Source organism: Leptidea sinapis, chromosome 42, assembly GCF_905404315.1.
Source record: "Leptidea sinapis chromosome 42, ilLepSina1.1, whole genome shotgun sequence".
Classification (NCBI taxonomy): domain Eukaryota; kingdom Metazoa; phylum Arthropoda; class Insecta; order Lepidoptera; family Pieridae; genus Leptidea; species Leptidea sinapis.
The window spans coordinates 8,781,727-8,797,742 of NC_066306.1; the positions used below are offsets into that span (position 1 = coordinate 8,781,727).

Below are 16,016 nucleotides of genomic sequence, written 5' to 3' on the forward strand. Positions count from 1 at the left end.
AAAGTAATGTTTACACATTACTGCTTCACGGTAGACATAGGCGCCGCGCCGTTGTGATACCCATAATCTAGCCGGCATCCTGTGCAAAGGAACCTCCGACTGGTAAATATTAATTTCTAAAACTAAACATAATATATAAATGCAGAAAATATAATTTAAATGGAATTGCCATATCCATTGTTTTTTTCTGTTATTAAAGATCGTTAACATATGATTCTCTTTGTGATCAATGTTCTGTTTAAAGTTTTTGGATTTTTAAAGTTAATAAACAATCCAACTATAAACTAAATAAAAACGCGCCCGCTCATTGTATGAATTATAACTATATGTAATGAAGTCATGAACTGAATTAGTTGTATTGCGAATTTATAGGCATATCTAGGTAAAAAAAAATAGGTTCTAAATAAGTAAACACCAACATATAAAATCTTCTCCGAAACACGCTGCATCTAATGGTACAAGAATTATTCTGATCGATTCAGTAGTTTTCGCAGTATAACCGAAGATAAAAACCGGCCATATATTTATTAATACATTAAAGATTGTTGGGATAGACTCTGACGTTACAGAAACCCCGCGCACAATGGCGCGCTTGAATAGCCGAAATATATAGCCGGGAAAGAATATTTATTTTTTAATTGAATAACAAGTTTTTATCTATAATTTTATGTGTTTGATAATTTTTAGGATGTAAAAAATCAAATTTAAGTATTTTTAAAATTCATGTATATGGGTTATATACTATATCTCTAAACTAGACAAAATGGGACAAATAAGCATAAAAAACACAATCAAAATTAAGTTTTTATTCATCATTCACATTCTCTTACAAAGACCTAAATCTAAAAAAAAAATTTTTTTTTTATTTGTACCTTACGGTTCTATATAAATCTAATCACTGAATTTTTATCTGCCTATGAACCGGCTTTGCAACAGAATCATACCCTGCTTTCAATTGGCAGACAATCAACCATCGGCCAAACTATGTGTCAATAACCTAGGTGATACCTTAGGTGATAATCTTCTTATAGTAATCATCACAGACAAATATAACCTATGAGTTTAATACAAAATTTGTACATATAATTTTATTGTTAACAAGTGCTCAAACGAGGAAGTGGCTATGTCTGTTGGTCTCGGAGATTCAAACAAAACATACTCAAGACGTCAGCATAACTATAAACTATGAACCTCCAACACTAACAATACATCACAGATCACACCGTGCTATTAGTTAAACAAAATACACTAGTAAAAAAACACTTATAACTAAAGAAACAAAAATAATTGTAAATTAATGAGTAAGTACCGACAACATTGTCATTTGTATCAATGGACTTGAACATAGCGAGGGTGACCATAAACACATTATACATGTACAACTTATATACTAGAATACTTGACATTAGTAACTGCAGTCTTGGTAGGGTTTGTTAGTAACTAAATATATTGATTTATGAGTGGACTCCATTCACTTATAAATATAAGACTGTGTACACGCTTAATGACAACAGAGCATTGAGTAACATTTACATTAGAAAACATGAAATGACCATTAAGAAAAGCTAACATTATTCCCACAGTTATCACATTTAAAAACCTAGAAATAATGTATTGAAAGCACATTTTGAAATTTTACAATTTAAACAAACACCTACATAATAGCACACTGCAAAGGTTCAATACTATATTTTGTGTAGGTTTTGTACAGTAAAATATCTTTGTATAATTAATACAATACATTTGTAACTAATTTTGAGAAGGGTACACCCCTAACTGGCCGTGAATAAAGTTGGCTCCTGATGTAATGGAGATGTAATCAGACGGCATGGCCTCTGTAAGTTTCACTGTAGCATACAACAAGACATGTAGCACCAGTCTCACACATACAAGTAAGTGGAAGCTGCCGCGCCTGCTCAAGCACCAATGATGTAAACGCACCACATGCTGCAAGTGAACATCGACCACTGGTAATATCAGAAGTCTGAACTCTCCTACCACTCCTCTTCTGGCTCCAGTCCAGCGTCAGGTGCAGTGTTTTCACTTTTAAAGTTCTGCAACATCAATTATTCCATTAATTTCTATTCTATTCAAATTCATTTGAAGAAGTTCAATCATTATAAAATTATTTTGTTTATCCCCGTAATGTTACAGCAGAACTGTCAAACTGTGAGTCAACAATTTTCTCGAAATTATTTCATACAGAAATAGTAAAATATAATAGATCAATTGAAATAAAAACTATCGTATCTCACAAGTTGAATCAAACTGTACACAGTGTGTAAAGTTTGATTAAAATCGGTTCAGTAGTTTAGGAGTCCATCACAGACAAACAACATGACATGAAATGTTCATAATATATTATAAAGATGATGAGTTAAATACATTGGGAACCCAAAAATTACAACTCTCTTCTGGTGTTTCAAGAGAAATCGTGGCTGGCGGTCCAAGATCACTCACCAGTCACAACCATACGAGCTAGCTTGATACCTATCCTACAGCCGTTGTGTTAAAACTAAGAAAAGGCATACTGACTAAATTTGGGCTTGTGTAGTTTTCATACCTGAAATATGCAAACCAAATTTCACAACAATAAGAAAGCAGATAGATACTTGTAAAAGTTTATGATAATTTGCTCTATTTAATAATAATTGAAATTAACTTTGCTGATTTACCTCAACTCCCTGGAGGTAGCAAAAACAAGGAATTAATAAAATAATAAGAGAAATACATTTTTTTTAAAATTATAAATGTGGAGAGACAATGGGCCCTGATTTTACAAGCAAAAAGCAACAATACCCCCACTATTGACACTGATATTGGCAATAAATAAACATTTTGTTAACAGTTAATATTCGTAACTGTATTGGTATATTATGGTACACACAAAAGTCAAGCTTCAACTGTTGTCAGCTCATTAAATATGAAGTTGTGCAAATTCTAATTTAAGGTTCAATCGATAAAGTTTATGTTAATACAACATGTTACATTTGTGTGTTTCTTTAATGTTTTAATTAATACAAAAGGATATAATACGAGACAAAAATTATAGCGATGGAAAAGAATAAAATATAGTGTTGAGAGAACTGTTGTTTCAACTATATTAATCTCAAACAAATTATACTACTTGAGACTCCGACGTGGGACAACTTCCAATAAAATATAGAGTTGAGAGAACTGTTGTTTCAACTATATTAATCTCAAACAAATTATACTACTTGAGACTCCGACGTGGGACAACTTCCAATAAAATATAGAGTTGAGAGAACTGTTGTTTCAACTATATTAATCTCAAACAAATTATACTACTTGAGACTCCGACGTGGGACAACTTCCAATAAAATATAGAGTTGAGAGAACTGTTGTTTCAACTATATTAATCTCAAACAAATTATACTACTTGAGACTCCGACGTGGGACAACTTCCAATAAAATATAGAGTTGAGAGAACTGTTGTTTCAACTATATTAATCTCAAACAAATTATACTACTTGAGACTCCGACGTGGGACAACTTCCAATAAAATATAGAGTTGAGAGAACTGTTGTTTCAACTATATTAATCTCAAACAAATTATACTACTTGAGACTCCGACGTGGGACAACTTCCAATAAAATATAAGAGTTGAGAGAACTGTTGTTTCAACTATATTAATCTCAAACAAATTATACTACTTGAGACTCCGATGTGAGACAACTTCCAATAAAATAGTGATAACTGTATTCTCTCCCCGTTTACTCGGTGTCTGTCACTAAGACTACGATTGCCACAATATAAATTGTATTGAAAAAATTATGATTTGAAATGTGCGAACTATAAAGGCCATTTAAAAAAAAATCCTTACGCCCTATATTTATATGGCCTGGCCTGGCTTGTCACACACTGCCAGATAGCAAGAGGCTCTACCTAGATGTATAGAGGCCACATGTTTATGTGTGGATATATATTGATTTAGCCAAGAGTAGAATAATACACATATATTGTAAAGGAGAATGTACATACTCTGATATCGCTGCCACCGTATTTGTTGGCCTTAAATGAGGTTGTGCCTCCTCCTCCCTCCAAGAAGTCTGGTACCGGCTGCTCAGCCTGACGCAGGATCTTGGCCAAGTCTGCACTGAGTGGTGCATCCTGTTACAATCAAAATTCATTTGTAAAATTATCTACAATGTTTGTGTTCACTTTTAATATATTTATTATAATATTGTCTTCCGAGTGAAAACAAGACATTGATTTTATAGTTAAGGTGGAGTTGAAGTAGTTTTTTGCTTCAATTGTTTGCTTGGTTAGATTTATAAGTTTAAATGCTGCATTAATATGATTTGATACTTTCTGGCATTGATTTACATTTTGTCTGCAATAGTGTATGTATGGCCGTGGGAATTACTTTACAGATTGTAATTACTAGTCAAACTGCCATAAATAAGTTTATTCACTTTGGAGTGTTTCAGTAGATCAACAAAGGGTTTGTACAATGTCTCAAAATAATACCATACAATTTTTTATCTTCTGAATATCCATAAAATCATTTCACCCTCTTATATTTAATTTTCTCACAGCTAGGGCGAGGCGACGAGTTAAACTGTGGCAATGGGCTTATGGCCTTACATCAAAGTCCCATCGACTCGCCGACATTTGCAGAGTTTAATTGGGTAACATTTGGTGATATAATGTTTATAACATACATAACAGTTGTATAATATGTTATTGCGTTCAATAAGGTTTTAAACTCCTCAGTGTATTTGTATCTCATATGTCGTGACTATGATCAAATATGAATATGGGGCTGAATTGCTACACATATTCTAACCCCCTTATTCATAATGGTCCGTTAACATTAAACAGCCACTTAGGAGTGTTTTTTCTCATTCTGACTTAGGTCAACGGAAGAAGACAGAGTGAGAATTAGCAATGCTTTAAGTTAGCAGACTATTATGAATAAGGGGGTTAAAATTGAAGCATTTATTGCATTGTGATATTAGCTGTTTCCGAGATTAGCTATACAAAATAGCACAGTTCACAGATAGTGTACACTCACAATGTCAGGGTCGTAGAAGGACACAGCCATGCCTCTGTTCCCCACGCGGCCGGTCCTGCCAATCCGGTGCACATACTCGTCGATACTCTTCGGCAGGTCGTAGTTTAATACGATGTCCACTTTCTTGATATCTGCAATTTAATATTCAACCCACTTGAAAATATTACACGAAACAACAATGTATTTTTGCGTAACTGGAAAGAAACGCGAAATCCTAAAGTTTTTACCTTCTGATTCAAAAGTTGTTAATCATTTAACAATTTTTTTTTATCAGAAAACGTGACGAGACGAGCAAGCTGACTTAATGGTAAGTGATACGCCCTGTCCATTACAATGCAGTGACGCTCACGATTACTGAATGCACCCAACATTCTAGGTCACATCACAATTGCGCTCGTTTAAAAATTATGAGCGGCACTACAACTGCGCTCGTCACTTTGGGACGTAAGATTAGCCCAGTAATAGCGGCCATCAAATCGAAACAAAATAATGCTTGATATCTTGACGGTAGTAAAAGACTGGTAACAAGAATTTATGTGAACTTTATGGAGTAAATAAATTGTACATTTATATATATAAAAATGAATTGCTGTTCGTAAGTCTCGCTAAAACTCGAGAACGGCTGGACCGATTTGGCTAATTTTGGTCTTGAATTAATTGTGGAAGTCCAGAGAAGGTTTAAAAGGTGAATAAATATGAAAATGTTCGGAATTAAATAAAAACAACGATTTTGACTTTCCAATGATGTGTAAACGACGTTTAGAAATCAAATTTAAATAATAGTTTTTTTTTATGGAATAGGAGGGCAAACGAGCGTACGGATCACCTGTTGTTAAGTCATCACCGCCGCCCACAATCTCTTGCAACACCAGAGAAATCACAGGAGCGTTGCTGGCCTTTAAGGAAAGTGTACGCGCTTTTTTTGAAGGTAACCATGTCGTATCGTCCCGGAAACACCGCATAAGGAAGCTCATTCCACAGCTTTGTAGTACGTGGAAGAAAGCTCCTTCAAAACCGCACTGTGGAGGACCGTCACACATCCAGATGGTGAGGATGATATCCTAACTTGTGGCGTGTCGTGCGAAGGTGGAATTCGGCGGCAGGAATCAGATTAAACAGCTCTTAGGAACACTCCCCGTGATAAATGCGAGCTGCTCTGCGTTGCACGCGGTCAAATGGATCGAGCTGATACTGGGGTGCGCCAGACCAGAGATGACAGCAATACTCCATGTGTGGCCGGACCTGCGCTTTGTACAACGCTAGAATGTGGGCTGGCTTGAAGTATTGCCGTGCTCTGTTAATGACGCCCAGTTTCTTTGAAGCCAATTTGGCTTTGCCTTCCAGATGACCACGAAATTGGCAATCGCTCGAGATTTCGAGACCCAGTATTCCGATACTAGGCGGGGCTTTGAGGGAAGTGTTGTCGAACAGCGGTGATACGACAAATGGGGTTTTTCAATGATTCACAAATTAGATTAGACAAAATGAATCACTAATTAGAATATTTATATCTTTTTAACTTTCGCAGGAGGTACAAAATGAACTTAATTTTAGGTAACTATAGTAGGTAGATTTACTACAGTTGTTAACTATCTATCAGATTATTTTTATATAGATTAATAAATCTTAAGTTTAGTAAAAAATAAAATTTCTGAACCTAACCGAACCAGAAAATAAAACATAGTTTATCAGAAAGCTTTAAATTTATTAACAGACTGTATTATAACTGTCTGTCTGTCAATATCAAATTGAGACCTTATAAATAGCCAGTATTTTAGGAAAACTCTGTTTTGTAAGTAAGCGACATCATGTGTAATTAATAGAAAATAATAATTAAATTTCATTAATACCGAGCATTTTTTTATTTGTTTCAATAAGAAAGGGATTCCTTTTGTTTGTTTTAAGTTTATTTTATACAAAATTTTAGGTATTTTATTTATCCATTGACACAGTGTGAAATTTGCCGAGACACCTCGTATATTATATATATAATTGTAATACAAAAGCAATAGACATATTGACCAAGCAGCGCCTGTCATTTTAATTTTCGGTATCCAGTGTAAGTGTTGGCTGTCTGTATGGTATTTCAAATGTCTTAAGTAACTGAGGTTTTTATGAACATATAAAATATTTTCATATACCTATGTATTGGCATGGCACAGTTTTTACAATTATTTGTAACTTCACTGTGGTGTCCAGTTGTCGGTGTGAATCGAATCGCCCGTTTCTGCTTAAAGATGGTGTTTAATGTTAACGTCAGCACTATTACCCCAGAGAAGAAAACCATATAAATATTGAGATTATTATTATTAAATCTATTGTGTCCGCTACATGTGCTCAGGTGATAAGTATGTTCATCGTGGTGAGGTAGTCTCACCCAGGCCCCTGGCGGCCACGGCCGTGGCCACGAGGATGCAGTGTCGGCCGCTCTTGAAGTTGTGGAGGGCCTCCTCGCGCTCGCTCTGCAGCCGGTCGCCGTGGATGGAGGAGGTCATCTTCTGCTGCTCCGACAGCAAGGACGCCATGTAGTCTGCGTTCCGCTTGGTCTCCACAAACACCAGGATACGTTTACCGTCTGTACATAACGTCCGTAACGTTTAGACTTATACTTAACAAACAAACATTTTATAATCAGACGGCACCAAGTAGGTGTCGGTGCTGACGCGCGGCTAATACTATACTTACAGGTTGTATCAAAATGATATTATGGAAAATTGATTAAATTAGGTGATTTATGTATTTTACTTTTGAATATTTTTGTCTATGACTAGGGTACCGGCCGCACCCCCCCGCTTAAAAATTAGTTTTTTTTAAGATTTAGAAAAATTGTATTCAAATTAATTTTTAACAAAAAAAATTCATGTGGCAAAGGGCTAAATAATAACTAAAAAATAGCATTATACATTAATATAATTGAATTTTATTTTGAATACTTTTAAAATATGAATTTAAACGCACCAATACGAAAGATTAAATGTATTACATCTACTGTCTCACCATTTTCTTCAACTATCTTCTTCAGCATCTCCCTCTTCTCATACTTGCTGACCAAATGGAAAATCTGTTCGACATCTGCGCTGGCCCCGCCCACTATTCCCACGGCCACGAACAAGTAATTATTGAGAAATCTGCCGGCCAAATGCTGGATGTCTTCCGGGAATGTAGCGGAGAACATTAATGTTTGACGTTGACCCTGAGTAATGTAACTATGTTAGAGACTAATTCATTATTCAAATTCAAATATTTTTATTCAAATCAATTTTTGAACGTCAAAAACTACCACCCATTCAAAATAGACAGCCTCAGACCTGAGAAGAACGGGCACAAGAAATTCAATTGGCTTTTTTTCTTATAAAAATATGGATTACAATGTAATATCGTACAATAAACATTTATAATTAAAGTGCCCGAGGGTGTTCGCTTCATTCCCAGTCCTTGGTGTCATTAAGAAAATCGTTTATGTTATAGTAACCTTTCTTCCCAAACGTTTTTTAACAATTCTTTTAAATTTCGTAACACATTTGTTTTGTACATTTTCTGGTTTCATATTGTAGCAGCATATACATCGCCCAATAACAAACTTACTAACTCGACTTAACCGAATACTAGGCATAACAAGTTTATGTTTGTTCCTTGTGTTAACATTATGAATGTCACAGTTTCTAGCAAAGTCCTCAAATTGCGTAGGGTAGAATATAGAACATTAACAAGAATAGGCTATAAAATGCGCGTATAGCCCTCTTCTGTAGCACAAAGATAGTATTAATATCGGCCGCACTGCCCCATATCAATATACCATAGGACATAATACTATGAAAATAACGTAACAAGAAGTTAACAAACTAATAAATACAGCAAAAAATAACTATAGAAGGCAAGAAATTAAAATTTGTAAGCGCGATTATAGAAGAGCATGGGTTACTGTTAAGGACGCGTTCTCAAAACAGAGAGGTATCGAATCGCACCACTACACTGACACCGCTCAAACACATACACGTACTTAAAGTTAGTTGCGGGAATGAAATGAATTTGATACTTTAGCAAGTTTGAATTTTGTTTTATTTGATACCTATGTATTTTTGATAATTGTTTGATGTATTCGTTTAGTAGTTAAATATTAGAACTTTAGATGGCAATTCGGTCGCATAACGTCGTGTGTAGTAAACGCAGTTTTTTTTTAAATCCAAGATGGCCGCACAAAATTATGATTTCAACAATATGGGTATCGTATCCGAGGTTCTCGAGGGTGCAGAGAACGATTTTGGGATCATTTTTGAAATCCAAGATGGCCGCCGCGCAAAAATATGATTTCCACAATATGGGTATCGTATCCGAGGTTCTCGAGGGTGCAGAGAACGATTTTGGGATCATTTTTGAAATCCAAGATGGGCGTCGCACAAAATTATGATTTCAACAATATGGGTATCGTATCCGAGGTTCTCGAGGGTGCAGAGAACGATTTTGTCATTTTTGAAATACAAGATGGCCGCTGCGCAAAAAAATGATTCCACAATATGGGTATCGTATCCGAGGTTCTCGAGGGTGCAGAGAACGATTTTGGGATCATTTTTGAAATATAAGATGGCCGCCGCGCAAAAAAATAAATAAATGACACCCATGAAGAAAATTTTGTAGATTTCATAGGCGCCATCATGGATTTCGATTTTTACCCGATATTCGTTATTGTTGACCCCAAAAACGATGAAAATGACACCCATGATGAGAATTTGGTGAATTTCGTAGGCGCCATCTTGAAATTCGATTTTGACCCGAAATTCGTTATTGTTGACCCCGAAAACCATGAAAATGACACCCATGAAGAGAAGTTGGTGAATTTCATAGGCGCCATCTTGAAATTCGATTTTGACCCGAAATTCGTTATTGTTGACCCCGAAAACCATGAAAATGACACCCATGAAGAGAAGTTGGTACATTTCATAGGCGCCATCTTGGATTTCTATTTTGACCCGATATTCGTTATTGTTGACCCCGAAAACCATGAAAATGACACCCATGAAGAGAAGTTGGTAAAATTCATAGGCGCCATCTTGGATTTCGATTTCGACCCGATATTCGTTATTGTTGACCCCGCAAACCATGAAGAGAAGTTGGTAATTTTCATAGGCGCCATCTTGGATTTCGATTATGACCCGATATTCGTTATTGTTGACCCCGAAAACCATAAAAATGACACCCATGAAGAGAAGTTGGTAAAATTCATAGGCGCCATCTTGGATTTCGATTTAATTTAGACTTTATATTTAGAGATGAAAATAAATCACTAATTCTTCAAAAAAATACAGAAACATAATTTTTTGAAAATCTGACTGCGTTCAAAATATGTAAAGTATCAAAGACAGTATTGTAGAGCTTATAAAAAATATTCATGTTCGTACAGCGATCTTTCCGAGTACGAGCTGCTGCTTACAACCGACACAGTGTCTACCCACGACGGCGGCCGAGCGCGGACTGACGTTGTTTCGATAGATCTCTCTGTGCAATGCGTACGGAGGGACAAAATAAAATAACCCTTAATACCACACTTTAAAGCTCATGCTTATCAGAAAAATATATGAATTTTAGACGATTCATTTTTATTTTTTCCTGAGATTATTTATAACATATTCATTAATTTATTTCCCGTTTTTTTGAAATTATTATATCTGTTATCCTTACGTAATTTTTAAAAGACAAAATTATGTAAATAGTAGCAGAAAACTGATCCTGAATGAAGCCCCATTTCGTCAATTTTGTGTGAAGAGGTAACGGATAATCGTTTTTACGACATAAAATATCAAAATTTTAAAGCAAATATTTCCCGCTAATTGGAGATAAAGAAGTAATCTATGTGTGGCAATTTTTAGTTTTGTTAGATTTAGTTTCATTTCATCACAAACTCTACCGAAAAATATCTTATTTTTGTCGGATTCGTAAACGCGTCCTTAATAGTGACAAATAAATAATAATATTTACAGTATATGTAATGACTTCTCAAAAACATTCACTCAAGAAATAATTCAAATTAAGCACAACTGTTCAGTTAAATTCTTTGAAAGAAAAACTTACGTCAATCAATCTAATGTTTGCTTTAGATTCCAAAAAATACAAGATACGGAGGTAAAAAAAATTATTATGAATCTAAGCAGCGACAAAGCTCCCGGCTATGATAGAATAAGGGTTCAGGACTTTAAGTTTATAGCAAACCGGTGGGCATCGATTTAAGCTCACTTTGTGAATTTGTGTGTTCAACAGATTGTATATCCAAAAGAGCTAAAAAAAAGCAATTATACGCCTGATACATAAAGGTGACAGCCACATTGAATACACCAATTATAGGCCAATCGCCATACTATCAGTAATAAATAAAATAGTAGAAAAATTAGTAGTAGGACAAGTATCACGATTCTTGGAGAAACATAATATATTGAGTAATGCACAGCACGGGTTCAGGAAAGGACGGAGCACTGTAACAGCCCTCACTGAGTTCTCAGATGAAATAAATTTAAATCTCAACAGCGGGAAACAAATTTTGGCACTTTTTATTGATTTTAAGAAAGCCTTTGACACCCTTGAAAAAGACGTCCTATTAATGGCAATGAAAGAATTTGGTATTGAGGGCCCAACTAATAACTGGTTCCGTAATTACCTGTCAGACCGAACAATACACACATGTATTGACGGGACGTTGGGTGACGAGTGTCAGGTAACCTTAGGAGTACCGACTGGCTCGATATATGGACCACTGGGATATTTAATGCTTGTTAATTATAATTAATAGTGCAGTTAATGTGATTAAGACGTGTCGAGTATTGTTATATATATGCTTGCTATACGCGTCTAAAGACGCGAAAGAGGCGCCTGATAATATCCAAATAGATTTTGAAAGCATAACTAAATGGGCACACGATAATGGCATTATTATTAATATGGAGAAAACAAAATGCATGCATATATACTCGCCATATAACAGACGCGCTAAGGCAGTACAAAAGAAAGATATAGGTATAGTGGGGCATAGCTGAGATAAATATGCGTGTGCATGTAGCTATCTTCAATATGTAGAAAAGTATAAGTATTTGGGATTGCATTTCGACTGTAACTTCAATTTCAAAACACATGTGACAGCGGTATGCAATAAACTACGATCGGTTCTAGGGCAGTTCTATCATCTCGAGCCCGTGCTGAGCAAACTGGTAGTATATTATGCACTAGCTGATTCAGTCTTAATATTTACGGAAAAACTTTTAAGACTTACACGAGATTGAAAAAATTCAAATAAGACTTAAAACTAATAATCGGAAACAAAGAAAAGGCAAAATACAGAAACAATTATGAAAATTTATTTAAAGACTTAAAAATACTGCCAGTAACTAACAAAGTTAACTATTTAATTACAAAAGAAAATTACTATTCAAATAGATTTAAAAACCCAATCCAACTGAGAGACAATTTAAGACACAATATTATGAATAAATATAGAATACCCAAAATATGAAATTATTACGGGGAAAGGTTAAGGGAATATGTTGTACCTAAACTTTATAACAGTAACGAATGGTTAAGAGAGGATAAAGAAGACCGAAAAGGAGTACTTAAGAAAAAATTAAAAGAGCACTTCCTTAACGTCTCCACGTAAGCCTTAATATTAATTAGTATTTATATATAATATTTATATTAGTAGTATATAGTATAGTTTAGTTGTTATATGTATACAGGTAAGATTTTACTATGTTTTTTAGGAATATTATGAATTAATAACTAAGTAATGTATTTTGTGTGTATTAGTAATAGTGTAGATAACTTACAAATTAATATAGTTTAATTTATTATACATGCACGACATTATAATATAGTTTAAGAGCGTAAACTCGCCAACAAACTGTTGCAACAGTTTGGCGAGATGTAAAATTTATGTACCAACTGTGCATACTTTTATAATTATATAAATTAAAAAAAAAACTAAAGTATACCAGTAGCGTCGTAATAATACATCATACTGGTGCGATTTGAAACAAAAGAGAAAGATTATGTATATCGTACTGTATATATACATCAAGTGAGATCAATTATTTGTCAATTAAAGATATTATTATTAGTACATACAAAGTTTCTAGGAGTAATAATAGATGAGAATTTCAATTGGAAAGAGCAAGTAGATAATATATCCAAGAGAATAAATAAGTTCGTGTATGCGCGAATGTTCGTGTATGTTCGTATATTATTAAGCAAGTCAAAATCGGAACAAGCGTAAAAGCTGCTATAATGACTTATCACGCACATGTAGAATCGGTACTGCGCTACGGGCTTATATTATGGGGACACAGCACAAAATATATAAACAGAGCATTTATTGCTCAAAAATTGTATTAGGGCAATGTACGGGATGCATCCTGAGCAATCGTGTCAACCCATATTTTAAAAACTAGGATTGTTACCTTTGCCGTTGCTTTATATTTTTGAGATAAGTATGTTTGTAAAAAAAATAAAGAAATGTTTAAATCAGCTAATGATCTAAATCCGCGGAACCGACGTGATCCACAAAGACTCGTTCTACATGATGTTCCAAAAATTACTAAATATAATAAAAGTTGTGTATGTAATTGTGTTCGTGTTTATAATAAGTTACCGAGTAGCATTAAAAATTTAAATTCTAGATTATTTAAGAATAAGCTATATAGTTGGCTAAATGCTTATAATTTTTATAGTGTTAAGGAATTTATGGATATGAAATTCTGATATTCATTGTAGTTAAATATTTGCATGCAAGGAATAGTGCTAGCAAAACATATAAGCTCATTATTATAATATTTAAACACCATTGTATACTAAGTTTTTTGCAAATAAATATATTATTATTATTATTATTAATCTGTTTGTTAGCGAATGGTTTAATAATCAAAATACTAACAAGCTAAATTGCCAAATCTGGCTTTTTATTTACGACTTGTTAATCAAAATTGGTCACATAAATTAGGTTCACTTTCCTTTTCTACCTTGTTGTATCTTCAATAGAAATGCTCTTCTCTCTTTATATGTCTTTTCTCTAGTATATTGTAAGTGTATGATGTATATTATGTGGATGGGAGTGGAAGAGAAGATTAATCTTACAGCTTGCGTTCTTTTTATTTATGGAATAGGAGGACAAACGAGCGCAGGGTCACCTGTTGTTAAGTCATCACCGCCGCCCACAATCTCTTGCAACACCAGAGGAATCACAGGAGCGTTGCCGGCCTTTAAGGAAGGTGTACGCGCTTTTTTTGAAGGTACCCATGTCATATCGTCCCGGAAACACCGCACAAGGAAGTTCATTCCACAGCTATGTAGTACGTGGAAGAAAGCTCCTTGAAAACCGCACTGATACGACAAATGGGGTTTTTTTAGTGGTTAAATTGGACAAGGTTCAATTTACCTCATTCCGCGACCTTCTCAAGAGAGGACTCGATAGAAGACACAAGTTTCTCCCGGCACTGGTCGACGATTTCCCGAGAGAGACCTGCTTGGCCCGTGTATACGGCATCACCAGTGCTGTCGTCTGCATAGCAATGTATGTTGGAGGCGTCCAACATATCAATGATATGCAGAAGAAATAGCGTGGGAGAAAGCAGACAGCCTTGGGGCACTCCAGCATTTACGGGCTTCGGGTTCGAGCAATATCCGTCGACAACGACCTGGAGGTCTTTTTTTTTATGGAATAGGAGGACAAACGAGCGTACGGGTCACCTGGTGTTAAGTCATCACCGCCGCCCACAATCTCTTGCAACACCAGAGGAATCACAGGAGCGTTGCCGCCCTTTAAGGAAGGTGTACGCGCTTTTTTTGAAGGTACCCATGTCGTATCGTCCATGAAACACCGTACAAGGAAGCTCATTCTACAGCTTTTTAGTACGTGGAAGAAAGCTCCTTGAAAACCGCACTGTGGAGGACCGCCACACATCCAGATGGTGAGGATGATATCCTAACTTGTGGCGTGTCGTGCGAAGGTGGAATTCGGCGGCAGGAATCAGATTAAACAGCTCTTAGGAACACTACCCGTGATAAATGCGGTAGAAGACATACAATGAAGCGACGTCTCTACGCAACGCCAAGTGATCCAGCCGTTCGCAGAGCACTGGGTACCGACAATTTGAGCTGCTCTGCGTTGCACGCGGTCAAATGGATCGAGCTGATACTGGGGTGCGCCAGACCAGAGATGACAGCAATACTCCATGTGTGGCCGGACCTGCGCTTTGTAGAGCGCTAGTATGTGGGCCGGCTTGAAGTATTGCCGTGCTCTATTAATGACGCCCAGTTTCTTTGAAGCAAATTTGGCTTTGCCTTCCAGATGACCACGAAATTGGCAATCGCTCGAGATTTCGAGACCCAGTATTCCGATACTAGGCGAGGCTTTGAGGGAAGTGTTGTCGAAGAGCGGTAATACGACAAATGGGGTTTTTTAGTGGTAAACGCGCAAACTTGAGTCTTCTGGGGGTTAAATTGGACAAGGTTCAATTTTCCCTATTCCGCGACCTTCTCAAGAGAGGACTCGATAGAAGACACAAGTTTCTCCCGGCACTGGTCGACGATTTCCCGAGAGAGACCTGCATGGCCCGTGTATATGGCATCACCAGTGCTGTCGTCTGCATAGCAATGAATGTTGGAGGTGTCCAACATATCATTGATATGCAGAAGAAACAGTGTGGGAGACAGCACACAGCCTTGGGGCACTCCAGCATTCACGGGCTTCGGGTTGGAGCAATATCCGTCGACAACGACCTGTATGCTACGCCCAGTGAGGAAGCTGGAGGTCCATTTGCACAAGCTCTCGGGAAGCCCAAATGATGGAAGTTTGGAGAGGAGCGCCTTGTGCCATACACGATCAAAGACCTTCGCTATATCCAGGCTAACTGCCAGGCCTTCCCCCTTGCTTTCAATAGCCGCAGCCCATCTATGTGTCAGGTATACCAGAAGATCACCTGCCGACCGACCATGGCGAAACCCG

General features: G+C 36.2%; 1 protein-coding gene across 2 annotated transcripts in view; it reads right to left on the minus strand.

Annotated features, from left to right (window-relative positions):
- Positions 1-791: 791 nt before the first annotated feature.
- Positions 792-16,016, minus strand: part of LOC126976867 (ATP-dependent RNA helicase vasa) — a 37,227-nt gene continuing 22,002 nt past the window's right edge. For both annotated transcript variants that reach the window (XM_050825487.1, XM_050825488.1), the window contains exons 10-14: positions 8,036-8,231; positions 7,416-7,613; positions 5,039-5,169; positions 4,003-4,131; positions 792-2,054 (exon numbers count right to left, since the gene is read on the minus strand). In XM_050825487.1, the coding sequence (XP_050681444.1) occupies positions 1,995-2,054; positions 4,003-4,131; positions 5,039-5,169; positions 7,416-7,613; positions 8,036-8,231 (714 nt within the window). In that variant the 3' untranslated portion in view covers positions 792-1,994. The remainder of the gene's footprint in view (positions 2,055-4,002; positions 4,132-5,038; positions 5,170-7,415; positions 7,614-8,035; positions 8,232-16,016) is intronic.